The sequence below is a fragment of the Panulirus ornatus genome, chromosome 36, assembly GCF_036320965.1.
Source record: "Panulirus ornatus isolate Po-2019 chromosome 36, ASM3632096v1, whole genome shotgun sequence".
Lineage (NCBI taxonomy): Eukaryota > Metazoa > Arthropoda > Malacostraca > Decapoda > Palinuridae > Panulirus > Panulirus ornatus.
In genome coordinates this window covers 18,407,898-18,424,331 of record NC_092259.1, presented here as the reverse complement: position 1 = coordinate 18,424,331, position 16,434 = coordinate 18,407,898, and the positions used below count along the sequence as shown (strand labels likewise).

The following is a 16,434-nucleotide window of genomic DNA, read 5'->3' as shown; positions in this document are numbered from 1 at the left end:
AAATATACATTTCAACTTATACATATATCCCTGGGGATAGGAGAGAAAGAATACTTCCCACGCATTCGTCACGTGTTGTAGAAGGCGACTAAAGGGGACGGAGCGGGGGACTAGAAACCCTCCCCTCCTCATATGTATCCCTGAGGATAAGGGAGAAAGAATACTTCCCACACATTCCTCATGTGTTGTAGAAGGCGACTAAAGGGGACGGGAGTGGGGGGCTATAAACCCTCCCCTCCTTGTATTTTAACTTTCTAAAAAGGGGAAACAGAAGAAGGAGTCACGTGGGAGTGCTCATCCTCCTCGAAGGCTCAGGTTGGGGTGTCTAAACGTGCGTGGATGTAACCAAGATGTGAAAAAAGGAGAGATAGGTAGTATGTTTTTGGCTCTGAGTGAAACGAAGCTCAAGGGTAAAGGGGAAGAGTGGTTTGGGAATGTCTTGGGAGTAAAGTCAGGGGTTAGTGAGAGGACAAGAGCAAGGTAAGGAGTAGCAGTGCTCCTGAAACAGGAGCTGAGGGAGTATGTGATAGAATGTAAGAAAGTAAATTCTCGATTAATATGGGTAAAACTGAAAGTTGATGGAGAGAGATGGGTGATTATTGGTGCATATACACCTGGGCATGAGAAGAAAGATCATGAGAGGCAAGTGTTTTGGGAGCAGCTGAATGAGTGTGTTAGTGGTTTTGATGCACAAGACCGGGTTATAGTGATGGGTGATTTGAATGCAAAGGTGAGTAATGTGGCAGTTGAGGGAATAATTGGTATACATGGGGTGTTCACTATTGTAAATGGAAATGGTGAAGAGCTTGTAGATTTATGTGCTGAAAAAGGACTAGTGATTAGGAATACCTGGTTTAAAAAGCGAGATATATATAAGTATACGTATGTAAGTAGGAGAGATGGCCAGAGAGCGTTATTGGATTACGTGTTAATTGACAGGCGCGCGAAAGAGAGACTTTTGGATGTTAATGTGCTGAGAGGTGCAACTGGAGGGATGTCTGATCATTATCTTGTGGAGGCTAAGGTGAAGATTTGTATGGGTTTTCAGAAAAGAAGAGTGAATGGTGGGGTGAAGAGGGTGGTGAGAGTAAGTGAGCTTGGGAAGGAGACTTGTGTGAGGAAGTACCAGGAGAGACTGATTACAGAATGGAAAAAGGTGAGAACAATGGAAGTGAGGGGAGTGGGGGAGGAATGGGATGTATTTAGGGAATCAGTGATGGATTGCGCAAAAGATGCTTGTGGCATGAGTGGGAGGTGGGTTGATTAGAAAGGGTAGTGAGTGGTGGGATGAAGAAGTAAGATTATTAGTGAAAGAGAAGAGAGAGGCATTTGGACGATTTTTGCAGGGAAAAAATGCAATTGAGTGGGAGATGTATAAAAGAAAGAGACAGGAGGTCAAGAGAAAGGTGCAAGAGGTGGAAAAGAGGGCAAATGAGAGTTGGGGTGAGAGAGTATCATTAAATTTTAGGGAGAATAAAAAGATGTTCTGGAAGGAGGTAAATAAAGTGCGTAAGACAAGGGAGCAAATGGGAACTTCAGTGAAGGGCGCAAATGGGGAGGTGATAACAAGTAGTGGTGATGTGAGAAGGAGATGGAGTGAGTATTTTGAAGGTTAGTAGAATGTGTTTGATGATAGAGTGGCAGATATAGGGTGTTTTGGTCGAGGTGGTGTGCAAAGTGAGAGGGTTAGGGAAAATGATTTGGTAAACAGAGAAGAGGTAGTAAAAGCTTTGCGGAAGATGAAAGCCGGCAAGGCAGCAGGTTTGGATGGTATTGCAGTGGAATTTATTAAAAAAGGGGGTGACTGTATTATGAGTGACTGTTGACTGGTTGGTAAGGTTATTTAATGTATGTATGACTCATGGTGAGGTGCCTGAGAATTGGCGGAATGCGTGCATAGTGCCATTGTACAAAGGCAAAGGGGATAAGAGTGAGTGCTCAAATTACAGAGGTATAAGTTTGTATGTTTTTTTTTTTTTGTTTCCCCTCCCCCCAAAAGAAGGAACAGAGAAGAGGGCCAGGTGAGGATATTCCCTCAGAGGCCCAGTCCTCTGTTCTTGACGCTACCTCGCTATCGCGGGAAATGGCGAATAGTATAAAAAAAAAAAAAAAAGTTTGTTGAGTATTCCTGGTAAATTATATGGGAGGGTATTGATTGAGTGGGTGAAGGCATGTACAGAGCATCAGATTGGGGAAGAGCAGTGTGGTTTCAGAAGTGGTAGAGGATGTGTGGATCAGGTGTGTGCTTTGAAGAATGTATGTGAGAAATACTTAGAAAAGCAAATGGATTTGTATGTAGCATTTATGGATCTGGAGAAGGCATATGATAGAGTTGATAGAGATGCTCTGTGGAAGGTATTAAGAATATATGGTGTGGGTGGCAAGTTGTTAGAAGCAGTGAAAAGTTTTTATTGAGGATGTAAGGCATGTGTACGTGTAGGAAGAGAGGAAAGTGATTGGTTCTCAGTGAATGTAGGTTTGCAGCAGGGGTGTGTGATGTCTCCATGGTTGTTTAATTTGTTTATGGATGGGGTTGGTAGGGAGGTGAATGAAAGAGTTTTGGAAAGAGGGGCAAAAATGAAGTCTGCTGTGGATGAGAGAGCTTGGGAAGCGAGTCAGTTGTTGTTCGCTGATGATACAGCGCTGGTGGCTGATTCATGTGAGAAACTGCAGAAGCTGGTGACTGAGTTTGGTAAAGTGTGTGAAAGAAGAAAGTTTAAGAGTAAATGTGAATAAGAGCAAGGTTATTAGGTACAGTAGGGTTGAGGGTCGAGCAAGGTTATTAGGTACAGTAGGGTTGAGGGTCAAGTCAATTGGGAGGTAAGTCTGAATGGAGAAAAACTGGAGGAAGTAAAGTGTTTTAGATATCTGGGAGTGGATCTGGCAGCGGATGGAACCATGGAAGCGGAAGTGAATCATAGGGGGGGGGGGGAAGTGGTGTGGAAGTCGAAGGGGTGTGGAAGTCGAGAACATTATCTCAGAAAGCAAAAATGGGTATGTTTGAAGGAATAGTGGTTCCAACAATGTTGTATGGTTGCGAGGCGTGGGCTATGGATAGAGTTGTGCGCAGGAGGGTGGATGTGCTGGAAATGAGATGTTTGAGGACAATGTGTGGTGTGAGGTGGTTTGATTGAGTAAGTAATGTAAGGGTAAGAGAGATGTGTGGAAATAAAAAGAGCATGGTTAAGAGAGCAAAAGAGGGTGTTTTGAAATGGTCTGGGCACATGGAGAGAATGAGTAAGGAAAGACTGACCAAGAGGAAATATGTGTCGGAGGTGGAGGGAACGAGGAGAAGTGGGAGACCAAATTGGAGGTGGAAAGATGGAGTGAAAAAGATTTTGAGTGATTCGGGCCTGAACATGCAAGAGGGTGAAAGGCAGGCAAGGAATAAAGTGAATTGGATCGATGTGGTATACCAGGGTTGACGTGCTGTCAGTGGATTGAATCAGGGCATGTGAAGCGTCTAGGGTAAAGCATGGAAAGCTGTGTGGGGCCTGGATGTTGAAAGGGAGCTGTGGTTTCGAGCATTATTGCATGACAGCTAGAGGCTGAGTGTGAACGAATGAGGCCTTTGTTGTCTTTTCCTAACGCTACCCCGCACACATGAGGGGGGAGGGGGATGTTATTCCATGTGTGGCGAGGTGGCGATGAAAATGAATAAAGGCAGACAGTGTGAATTGTGTGCATGGGTATATATGTATGTGTCTGTGTGTGTATATATATGTGTACATTGAGATGTATAGGTATGTATATTTGCGTGTGTGGACGTGTGTGTATATACACGTGTATGGGGGTGGGTTGGGCCATTTCTTTCGTCTGTTTCCTTGCGCTATCTCGCAAACGCGGGAGACAGCGACAAAGCAAATAGAATAATATTTATATTTGTGTTTGGTATTGGACCAATTTGAGAAAAAGGAAAAATTAGGTATATCATTATGGCCGTCAGATGTCAGGAGATGTTAGCCAGATTGAGAGGGAATCTGTGTCTAGCCCAAATCCCCGTTAACAAAAGCCGTTAAAACATAGTTCTCTGTTTTAATGGGCCTACGGCTGATTATACACCCTTTAATGTGTAAGGGGTGCAGGCAGGACGTAACACGGGGGCCTGTCCAGGATAATATAGAGATCTATGTATTTTATTCAGTCATTACACTTTGTCGCTGTCTCCCGCATTAGCGAAGTAGCACAAGGAAACAGATGAAAGAATGGCCCAACTCACCCACATACACATGTATTTACATACATGTCCACACATGCACATATACATACCTATACATTTCGTGTGTGGTGGGGTGGCAACAGGAATGGATGACGGCAAGTATATGTACATGTGTATATATATCTTATCCCTGGGGATAGGGGAGAAAGAATACTTCCCATGTATTCCCTGCGTGTCGTAGAAGGCGACTAAAAGGGGAAGGGAAGGGAAGGGAACGGGGGGCTGGAAATCCTCCCCTCTCGGTCTTTTTTAATTCTCCAAAAGAAGGAACAGAGAAGGAGGCCAGGTGAGAATATTCCCTCAAAGGTTCAGTCCTCTGTTCTTAACGCTACCTCGCTAACACGGGAAATGGCAAATAGTATGAAAGAAAATATATACATCTGTATATGTATGTACACATTGAAATGTATAGGTATGTACATGTGCGTGTGCGGGCATTTATGTATATGCATGTGTATGTGGGTGTGTAGGGCCACTCTTTCGTCTTCTTCCTTGCACTACCTCGCTAACGCAGGAGACGGCGACTAAGTATAAAAAATAAATATACATTTCAACTTATACATATATCCCTGGGGATAGGAGAGAAAGAATACTTCCCACGCATTCGTCACGTGTTGTAGAAGGCGACTAAAGGGGACGGGAGCGGGGGACTAGAAACCCTCCCCTCCTCATATGTATCCCTGAGGATAAGGGAGAAAGAATACTTCCCACACATTCCTCATGTGTTGTAGAAGGCGACTAAAGGGGACGGGAGTGGGGGACTATAAACCCTCCCCTCCTTGTATTTTAACTTTCTAAAAGGGGAAACAGAAGAAGGAGTCACGTGGGGAGTGCTCATCCTCCTCGAAGGCTCAGATTGGGGTGTCTAAATGTGTGTGGATGTAACCAAGATGAGAAAAAAGGAGACATAGGTAGTATGTTTGAGGAAAGGAACCTGGATGTTTTGGCTCTGAGTGAAATGAAGCTCAAGGGTAAAGGGGAAGAGTGATTTGGGAATGTTTTCGGAGTAAAGTCAGGGGTTAGTGAGAGGACAAGGGCAAGGGAGGGAGTAGCAGTACTCCTGAAACAGGAGTGGTGGGAGTATGTGATAGAGTGTAAGAAAGTAAACTCTAGATTGATAAGGGTAAAACTGAAAGTTGATGGACAGAGATGGGTGATTATTGGTGCATATGCACCTGGGCATGAGAAGAAAGATCATGAGAGGCAAGTGTTTTAGGAGAAGCTGAATGAGTGTGTTAGTGGTTTTGATGGACAAGACCGGGTTATAGTGATGAGTGATTTGAATGCAAAGGTGAGTAATGTGGCAGGTGAGGGAATACTTGGTATACATGGCATGTTCAGTGTTGTATTGAAAATGGTGAAGAGCTTGTACATTTATGTGCTGGAAAAAGGACTGGTGATTGGGAATACCTGGTTTAAAAAGAGAGATACACGTATACATATGAAAGCATGTGAGATGGCCAGAGAGCGTTATTGGATTACGTGTTAATTGATAGGCGCGTGAAAGAGAGACTTTTGGATGTTAATGTGCTGAGAGGTGCAACAGGAGGGATGTCTGATCATTATCTTGTGGAGGCAAAGGTGAAGATTTGTAGAGGTTTTCAGAAAAGAAGAGAGAACATTCTCTCTTCTTTTCTGAAAACCTCTAGAGTGGTGAGAGTAAGTGAGCTTGGGAAGGAGACGCGTGTGAGGAAGTACCAGGAGAGACTGAGTACAGAATGGAAAAAGGTGAGAACAAAGGACATAAGGGGAGTGGGGGAGGAATGGGATGTATTTAGGGAAGCAGTGATGGCTTGCTCAAAGGATGTTTGTGGCATGAGAAGCATGGGAGGTTGGTTGATTAGAAAGGGTAGTGAGTGGTGGGATTAAGAAGTAAGATTATAAGTGAAAGAGAAGAGAGAGGCATTTGGACGATTTTTGCAGGGGAATAATGCAAATGACTGAGTGATGTATAAAAGAAAGAGGTAAGAGGTCAAGAGAAAGGTGCAAGAGGTGAAAAAGAGGGCAAATGAGAGTTGCGGTGAGAGAGTATCATTAAATTTTAGGAAGAATAAAAAGATGTTTTGGAAGGAGGTAAATAAAGTGTATAAGACAAGGGAACAAATGGGAACTTCAGTGAAGGGGGCAAATGGGGAGGTGATAGCAAGTAGTGGTGATGTGAGAAGGAGATGGAGTGAGTTTGAAGGTCTGTTGAATGTGTTTGATGATAGAGTGGCAGATATAGGGTGTTTTGGTCGAGGTGGTGTGCAAAGTGAGAGGGTTAGGGAAAATGATTTGGTAAACAGAGAAGAGGTAGTAAAAGCTTTGCGGAAGATGAAAGCCGGCAAGGCAGCGGGTTTGGATGGTACTGCAGTGGAATTTATCAAAAAAGGGGGTGACTGTATTGTTGACTGGTTGGTAAGGTTATCTAATGTATGTATGACTCACGGTGAGGTGCCTGAGGTTTGGGGGAATGCTTGCATAGTGCCACTGTACAAAGGCAAAGGGAATAAAAGTGAGTGCTCAAATTACAGAGGTATAAGTTTGTTGAGTATTCCCGGGAAATTATACGGGAGGGTATTGATTTAGATGGTGAAGGCATGTACAGAGAATCAGATTGGGGAAGAGCAGTGTGGTTTCAGAAGTGGTAGAGGATGTGTGGATCAGGTGTTTGCTTTGAAGAATGTATGTGAGAAATACTTAGAAAAGCAAATGGATATGTATGTAGCATTTATGGATCTGGAGAAGGCATATGATAGAGTTGATAGAGATGCTCTGTGGAAGGTATTAACAATATATGGTGTGGGAGGCAAGTTGTTGGAAGCAGTGAAAAGTTTTTATCGAGGATGTAAGGCATGTGTACGTGTAGGAAGAGAGGAAAGTGATTGGTTCTCAGTGAATGTAGGTTTGCGGCAGGGGTGTGTGATGCCTCTATGGTTGTTTAATTTGTTTATGGATGGGGTTGTCAGGGAGGTGAATGCAAGAGTTTTGGAAAGAGGGGCAAGTATGCAGTCTGTTGTGGATGAGAGAGCTTGGGAAGTGAGTCAGTTGTTGTTTGCTGATGATACAGTGCAGGTGGCTCATTCATGTGAGAAACTGCAGAAGCTGGTGACTGAGTTTGGGAAAGTGTGTGAGAGAAGAAAGTTGAGAGTAAATGTGAATAAGAGCAAGGTTATTAGGTACAGTAGTGTTGAGGGTCAAGTCAATTGGGAGGTAAGTTTGAATGGAGAAAAACTAGAGGAAGTGAAGTGCTTTAGATATCTGGGAGTGGATTTGGCAGCGGATGGAACCATGGAAGCAGAAGTGAATCATAGGGTGGGGGAGGGGGCAAAAATTCTGGGAGCCTTGAAGAATGTGTGGAAGTCAAGAACATTATCTTGGAAAGCAAAAATGGGGATGTTTGCATGAATAGTGGTTCCAACAATGTTATATGGTTGTGAGGTGTGGGCTATGGGTAGAGTTGTGCACAGGCCGGTGGATGTGCTGGAAATGAGATGTTTGAGGACAATATGTGGTGTGATGTGGTTTGATTGAGTAAGTAATAATAGGGTAAGAGAGATGTGTGGTAATAAAAAAGAGTGTGATTGGGAGAGCAGAAGAGGGTGTATTGAAATGGTTTGGTCACATGGACAGAATGAGTTAGGAAAAATTGACAAAGAGGATATATGAGTTAGAGGTGGAGAGAATGAAGAGAAGTGGGAGACCAAATTGGAGGTGGAAGGATGGAGTGAAAAAAATTTTGAACGGTCGGGGAGTGAACATACAGGAGGGTGAAAGGCGTGCAAGGAATAGAGTGAACTGGAACGATGTGCTATACTGGATGGACGTGCTGTCAATGGATTGAACCAGGACATTTGAAGCATCCGGGGTAAACCGTTGAAAGTTTCGTGAGGCCTGGATGTGGAAAGGGAGCTGCGATTTCAGTGCATTACACATGACAGCTAGAGACTTTGTGTGAACAAATGTGGCCTTAGTTGTCTTTTCCTAGCACTAACTCACGGGCAAGCAGGGGGAGTGGGGTGCCATTTCATGTGTGGCGAGGAGGCAACTTATGTGAAAGGTACAAGTTGAAAAAAGAGGGCAAATGAGAGTTGGGGTATGGGACCATCAGTAAACTTTTGGGAGAATAAGATGTTTTCAGAGGAGGTAAATAACGTGCAAATGACAAGAGAACAAATGGGTATACCAGTGAAGGGGGTGGAAGGGCTAGTTTTAACACAGTGCAAAAAGTGAGGAGGAGATACGGTGTGTTTTGAGGGACTGCTGAACACATTTGATGGACAGAGTGGCAGATGCAAAGTGTTTTGGTAGGGATGGTACACAAAGTGAAACAGTCATGGAGTGGTTTGGTGAAGAAAGAAGAGGTGTGAAAGCCTCGCTTAAGATGAAATGTTGAAAGGCTACTATAATTGGATGGAAGTGCATATGAGTTTATTGAGAAATGGGCTGACTGTATTGCTGGTACTGATTTCCAATATGTGTATGCATCATGGTATGGTGCTTGGGAATTGGCACAATGCATGAATAGTGCCACTGTAAAAAGGCAAGGGGGAAAAGATGAGCATTCAAACAAGAGATACAAGTTTATCAAGTAAACCTGGCAAGTTGAATGGAGGGGGGTATTGACTTAGAGGGTGAAGGCATGTACAAAGCATCAGATTGGGGAGGAGCAGTTTGGCTTCAGAAGGTTTACTGGATGTGTGGACCAAGATATAATCGTGATCCATACGTCATCTACCACTTCTGAAACCACACTGCTCCTTCCCAATCTTATGCTCTATCCTGATCCAAACATCCTCAACCACTTTTGAAACCACACAGCTCCTCCCCAGTCAGATGCTCTATACAGGCCTTCACCCACTCAATCAATAATACTTATACAGGTGTTCCTTTACAGAATGTGTGCAAGAATACACTTTGAAAAACAAATCAATTTGTATGTGGCATTTATGGATCTGGAAAAAAGAGCACATGGTTGGGTTGATGGAGATGCTTTGTGGAAGTTTAAAAACATATTGTTGGAGGAAAGCTCCTACAAGAAGTGACAAGTTTTTATCAAGCTTTTAAGGCATGTCTATGAGTAGGGAGAGAGGATAGGGCATGTTTCCAGGTGAGGCGTTAGTCTGCAGCAATGGGGTGCAAGTGTGTGTGTGATGTCACCATGGTTGTTCAATCTGATTATGGAGTGTTGAGGGACCTAAATACAAGACTCTTGCAGAGAGGGGCAAGTATGCAGTCTGTCGGGGATGAGGGAGATTGGGAAGTGAGTCAGTTGTTGTTTGCTAATGTTACAGCATTGGTGGCAGTTTTGAGTAAGAAACTCCATAAGTTGATAACAGAATTTGGAAATGTGTGTGTGAAAGGAGAAATTGAGAGTAAATGTGAATAAAAGCAAGGTTATTAGATTTAGCAAAAGTGAGACAGGTTTTGGAATGTGAGGCTGAATGAAGAAAAATTGGAGGAAATGAAGAATTTTAAATACCTGAGAGTGGATACAGCAGGGAACAGAACCATGGAAGCAAATATGAGTCATAGGGTGGATGAAGGGGTGAAGGTTTTGGGAGCAATGAAGAATGTGTGTAAAGGGAGAACATGGGGTATGTTTGAAGGAATAGTAGTCCCAACAATATTATATCAAATATGGATGCACAGCATGCGTAGGAGGTCGAATGTGTTGGAAATGTCTGGGGACAATGAGTGGAGTGAGAAGCTTTGATTACGTAAGTAATGGAAAGGGTAAGAAAGAGGTGGAAATAAAAAACTGAGGGTGAGAAAGAAGAACAAGGAGAACGGGATAATCAAACTGGAAATGGAAGGATGGAGTGAAAAAGATTTTGAGCGATCAGAGCCTTAACATGCAGGATGGAGAAAGGCATGATGGGACAGAGTGAATCGGAATGGTGTGGTATGTTGGGGTTGAAGTGCTGTTAATGGACTGAACCAGGGTATTGAAGCATCTAGGGTAAACCATGGAAAGATCTGTGGGTCCTGGTTATGGATATGGAGCTGTGTTTTTGGTGCATTACAAATGACAGCTAGAGAATGGATGTGAGCAGATGTGGCCTTTCTTCATCTGTCTATGGCACTGCCTCGCTAACACGGGAAACAATGATCAAGTATTGGGGAAGAATGTATGAAATAATCTGGTGCATTTCAAGATTTCTTTTTCACATGTATACCTATTCAACAGAACTTTTTAAATTTCAGATATGCACTCCTAGCTAAGTGTTAAAGAAAGACTGAGTGTAGAGAGAATGAGCTTGAGTGAAGCAGTGACAACCATAAACTAGGTTAATGTCTGTTAGTCTTCAATATGTCCCGTCTCTAGTGTGGTTCATAGTGTAAACACTGTGGTATCATTAGCCGAGTAGGATATGCTTAAGCATTTTCTTCAATTCACGAGCCACTCAGTAACAATGGTCAGCATAAACATTAACATATGGATATTCCTCTCCAAATCATACTGCACTAGAGTGAATCAAGTGCACCCCAGAGGGCTGTGTCCAGTAGTCTGCAGCATGGAGTGTTGTAAATGCTCCACATTTACACGATTAATAATTCACAGAGGGAAGTGTATTCCACTTTACTATATGAATTTTGATGTCAGGCAACCAAAGACAACATAAAAACTTTATGCATTACCTCAAATAGACAACATAAAAACTTTATGCATTATCTCAAAAAATAAAAATGCATTTTAAGAATGAAAATATGACCTACTACTATCAACATATTTAGAATGGATACAAAATAATCACAACATACAAACACAAAAGTTGACAGGCACTTACCTCAATCCCAACAACAAACAGCGTAGCACGGTCGGGGAACAGCATACCATCAGGAGCCAACCACTTATCACGTGCATGGAGGACAGTTTCCAGCATTGATTCATAAAAGAGGCAGTAACCCATCCATTCGCTAATAATAATATCTACCTTGTCTACAGGTAGTGTGACCTCCTCCACTTTCCCCTGAATTATTTCCACAACTGTGGTTTGAAAGAAAAAAGTATGTATAAACAAGGTTAAACACACAAACACGTATAAATTCCATAAATATACATATTTGTATACATAAAATCATATATAAATGCATAATTATATATGAAATAAACATCTATTATCTAATATACATAACTGCTGTTTCCCGTGTCAGCAAGGTAGCGCAAGGAAACAGACAGAATGGCCACTCATATACATACGAATATTTTATTTTTCATTTTTATTTATGCTTTGTCGATGTATCCCGCGTTAGCGAGGTAGCGCAAGGAAACAGACGAAAGACTGGCCCAACCCACCCACATACACACGTATATACATACACGTCCACACACGCAAATATACACACCTATACATCTCAATGTACACATACATACACACACAGACATATACATATGTACATAATTCATACTGTCTGCCTTTATCTATTCCCATCGCCACCTCGCCACACATGGAATAACATCCCCCTCCCCCCTCATGTGTGCGGGGTAGTGCTAGGAAAAGACAACAAAGGTCCCATTTGTTCACACTCAGTCTCTAGCTGTCATGTAAGAATGCACCGAAACCACAGCTACCTTTCCACATCCAGGCCCCACACAACTTTCCATGGTTTACCCCAGACGCTTCACATGCCGATTCAATCCATTGATAGCACGTCAACCCCGGTATACCACATCGTTCCAATACACTCTATTCCTTGCATGCCTTTCACCCTCCTGCATGTTCAGGCCCTGATCACTCAATATCTTTTTCACTCCATCTTTCCACCTCCAATTTGGTCTCCCACTTCTCCTCGTTCCCTCCACCTCCGACACATATTTCCTCTTGGTCAATCTTTCCTCACTCATTCTCTCCATGTGCCCAGACCATTTCAAAACACTCTTCTGCTCTCTCAACCACACTCTTTTCATTTCCACACATCTCTCTTACCCTTACATTACTTACTCGATCAAACCACCTCACACCAAATATTGTCCTCAAACATCTCATTTCCAACACATCCACCCTCCTCCGCACAACTCTATCCATAGCCCACGCCTCGCAACCATACAACATTGTTGGAACCACTATTCCTTCAAACATACCCATTTTTGCTTTCAGAGATAATGTTCTCGACTTCCAAACATTCTTCAAGGCTCCCAGGATTTTCGCCCCCTCCCCCAACCTATGATTCACTTCCGCTTCCATGGTTCCATCTGCTGCCAGATCCACTCCCAGATATCTAAAACACTTTACTTCCTCCAGTTTTTCTCCATTCAAACTTACCTCTCAATTGACTTGACCCTCAACCCTACTGTACCTGATAACCTTGCTCTCATTCACATTTACTCTTAACTTTCTTCTTTCACACACTTTACCAAACTCAGTCACCAGCTTCCGCAGTTTCTCACATGAAGCAGCCACCAGTGCTGGATCATCAGCGAACAACAACTGACTCACTTCCCAAGCTCTCTCATCCACAACAGACTTCATACTTGTCCCTCTTTCCAAAACTCTTGCATTCACCTCCCTAACAACCCCATCCATAAACAAATTAAACAACCATGGAGACATCACACACCCCTGCCGCAAACCTACATTCACTGAGAACCAATCACTTTCCTCTCTTCCCTACATGTACACATGCCTTACATCCTCGATAAAAACTATTCACTGCTTCTAACAACTTCCCTCCCACACCATATATTCTTAACATCTTCCACAGAGCATCTCTATCAACTCTATCATATGCCTTCTCCACATCCATAAATGCTACATACATATCCATTTCCTTTTCTAAGTATTTCTCACATACATTCTTCAAAGCAAACACCTGATCCACACATCCTCTACCACTTTTGAAACCACAATGCTCTTCCCCAATCTGATGCTCTGTACATGCCTTCACCCTCTCAATCAATACCCTCCCATATAATTTACCAGGAATACTCAACAAACTTATACCTCTGTAATTTGAGCACTTACTCTTATCCCCTTTGCCTTTGTACAATGGCACTAAGCAAGCATTCCGCCAATACTCAGGCAACTCACCATGAACCATACATACATTAAATAACCTTAACAACCAGTCAACACTACAGTCACCCCCCTTTTTAATAAATTCCACTGCAATACCATCCAAACCTGCTGCCTTGCCGGCTTTCACCTTCCGTAAAGCTTTTACTACCTCTTCCCTGTTTACCAAATCATTTTCACTAACCCTCTCACTTTGCACACCACCTCGACCAAAACACCCTATATCTGCCACTCTATCATCAAACACATTCAACAAAACTTTAAAATACTCACTCCATCTCCTTCTCACATCACCACTACTTGTTATCACCTCCCCATTTGCGCCCTTCACTGAAGTTCCCATTTGCTCCCTTGTCTTACGCACTTTATTTACCTCCTTCCAAAACATCTTTTTATTCTCCCTAAAATTTAATGATACTATCTCACCCCAACTCTCATTTGCCCTCTTTTTCACCTCTTGCACCTTTCTCTTGACCTTCTGCCTCTTTCTTTTATACATCTCCCACTCATTTGCATTTTTTCCCTGCAAAAGTCGTCCAAATGCCTCTCTCTTCTCTTTCACTAATAATCTTACCTCTTCAACCCACCACTCACTACTTTTTTTAATCAACCCACCTCCCACGCTTCTCATGCCACAAGCATCTTTTGCACAAGCCATCACTGCTTCCCTAAATACACCCCATTCCTCCCCCACTCCCCTTACCTCCCTTGTTCTTACCTTTTTCCATTCTGTACTCAGTCTTTCCTGGTACTTCCTCACACAAGTCTCCTTCCCAAGCTCACTTACTCTCACCACTCTCTTCATCCCAATATTCTCTCTTCTTTTCCGAAAACACCTACAAATCTTCACCTTCGCCTCCACAAGATAATGATCAGACATCCCTCCAGTTGCGCCTCTCAGCACATTTACATCCAAAAGTCTCTCTTTCGCGCGCCTATCAATTAACAAGTAATCCAATAACGCTCTCTTGCCATCTCTCCTACTTACATATGTATACTTATGTATATCTCACTTTTTAAAACAGGTATTCCCAATCACATAAATCAACAAGCTCTTCACCATTTCCATTTACAACACTGAACACCCCATGTATACCAATTATTCCCTTAACTGCCACATTACTCACCTTTGCATTCAAATCCCCTATCACTATAACCCTGTCTTGTGCATCAAAACCACTTACACACTAATTCAGCTGCTCCCAAAACACTTGCCTCTCATGATCTTTATTCTCATGTGAGATAGCACAAGGAAACAGACAAATGAATGGCCCAGCCCACCCACGTACACATGTATATACATACACGTCCACACACACAAATATACATACCTATACATCTTAATGTACTCATTATTATTTCTTTTTTTTATTATACTTTGTCGCTGTCTCCCGCTTTTGCGAGGTAGCGCAAGGAAACAGACGAAAGAAATGGCCCAACCCCCCCCATACACATGTATATACATACGTCCACACACGCAAATATACATACCTACACAGCTTTCCATGGTTTACCCCAGACGTTTCACATGCCTTGATTCAATCCACTGACAGCACGTCAACCCCGGTATACCACATCGCTCCAATTCACTCTATTCCTTGCCCTCCTTTCACCCTCCTGCATGTTCAGGCCCCGATCACACAAAAAATCTTTTTCACTCCATCTTTCCACCTCCAATTTGGTCTCCCTCTTCTCCTCGTTCCCTCCACCTCCGACACATATATCCTCTTGGTCAATCTTTCCTCACTCATTCTCTCCATGTGCCCAAACCACTTCAAAACACCCTCTTCTGCTCTCTCAACCACGCTCTTTTTATTTCCACACATCTCTCTTACCCTTACGTTACTCACTCGATCAAACCACCTCACACCACACATTGTCCTCAAACATCTCATTTCCAGCACATCCATCCTCCTGCGCACAACTCTATCCATAGCCCACGCCTCGCAACCATACAACATTGTTGGAACCACTATTCCTTCAAACATACCCATTTTTGCTTTCCGAGATAATGTTCTCGACTTCCACACATTCTTCAAGGCCCCCAGAATTTTCGCCCCCTCCCCCACCCTATGATCCACTTCCGCTTCCATGGTTCCATCCGCTGCCAGATCCACTCCCAGATATCTAAAACACTTCACTTCCTCCAGTTTTTCTCCATTCAAACTCACCTCCCAATTGACTTGACCCTCAACCCTACTGTACCTAATAACCTTGCTCTCATTCACATTTACTCTTAACTTTCTTCTTCCACACACTTTACCAAACTCAGTCACCAGCTTCTGCAGTTTCTCACATGAATCAGCCATCAGCGCTGTATCATCAGCGAACAACAACTGACTCACTTCCCAAGCTCTCTCATCCCCAACAGACTTCATACTTGCCCCTCTTTCCAAAACTCTTGCATTCACCTCCCTAACAACCCCATCCATAAACAAATTAAACAACCATGGAGACATCACACACCCCTGCCGCAAACCTACATTCACTGAGAACCAATCACTTTCCTCTCTTCCTACACGTACACATGCCTTACATCCTCGATAAAAACTTTTCGCTGCTTCTAACAACTTTCCTCCCACACCATATATTCTTAATACCTTCCACAGAGCATCTCTATCAACTCTATCATATGCCTTCTCCAGATCCATAAATGCTACATACAAATCCATTTGCTTTTCTAAGTATTTCTCACATACATTCTTCAAAGCAAACACCTGATCCACACATCCTCTACCACTTCTGAAACCACACTGCTCTTCCCCAATCTGATGCTCTGTACATGCCTTCACCCTCTCAATCAATACCCTCCCATATAATTTACCAGGAATACTCAACAAACTTATACCTCTGTAATTTGAGCACTCACTCTTATCCCCTTTGCCTTTGTACAATGGCACTATGTACGCATTCCGCCAATCCTCAGGCACCTCACCATGAGTCATACATACATTAAATAACCTTACCAACCAGTCAACAATACAGTCACCCCCTTTTTTAATAAATTCCACTGCAATACCATCCAAACCTGCTGCCTTGCCGGCTTTCATCTTCCGCAAAGCTTTCACTACCTCTTCTCTGTTTACCAAATCATTTTCCCTAACCCTCTCACTTTGCACACCACCTCGACCAAAACACCCTATATCTGCCACTCTATCATCAAACACATTCAACAAACCTTCAAAATACTCACTCCATCTCCTTCCCACATCACCACTA

The 16,434-nt window shown here is 43.0% G+C and overlaps 1 protein-coding gene across 13 annotated transcripts in view; it reads right to left on the bottom strand.

Moving 5' to 3' along the window:
* The window catches only part of Art1 (arginine methyltransferase 1), a 116,493-nt gene that overhangs the window by 66,172 nt on the left and 33,887 nt on the right, over nt 1–16,434 (bottom strand). For all 13 annotated transcript variants that reach the window (XM_071683615.1, XM_071683616.1, XM_071683611.1 and 10 more), the window contains exon 5: nt 10,990–11,189. In XM_071683615.1, the coding sequence (XP_071539716.1) occupies nt 10,990–11,189 (200 nt within the window). The remainder of the gene's footprint in view (nt 1–10,989; nt 11,190–16,434) is intronic.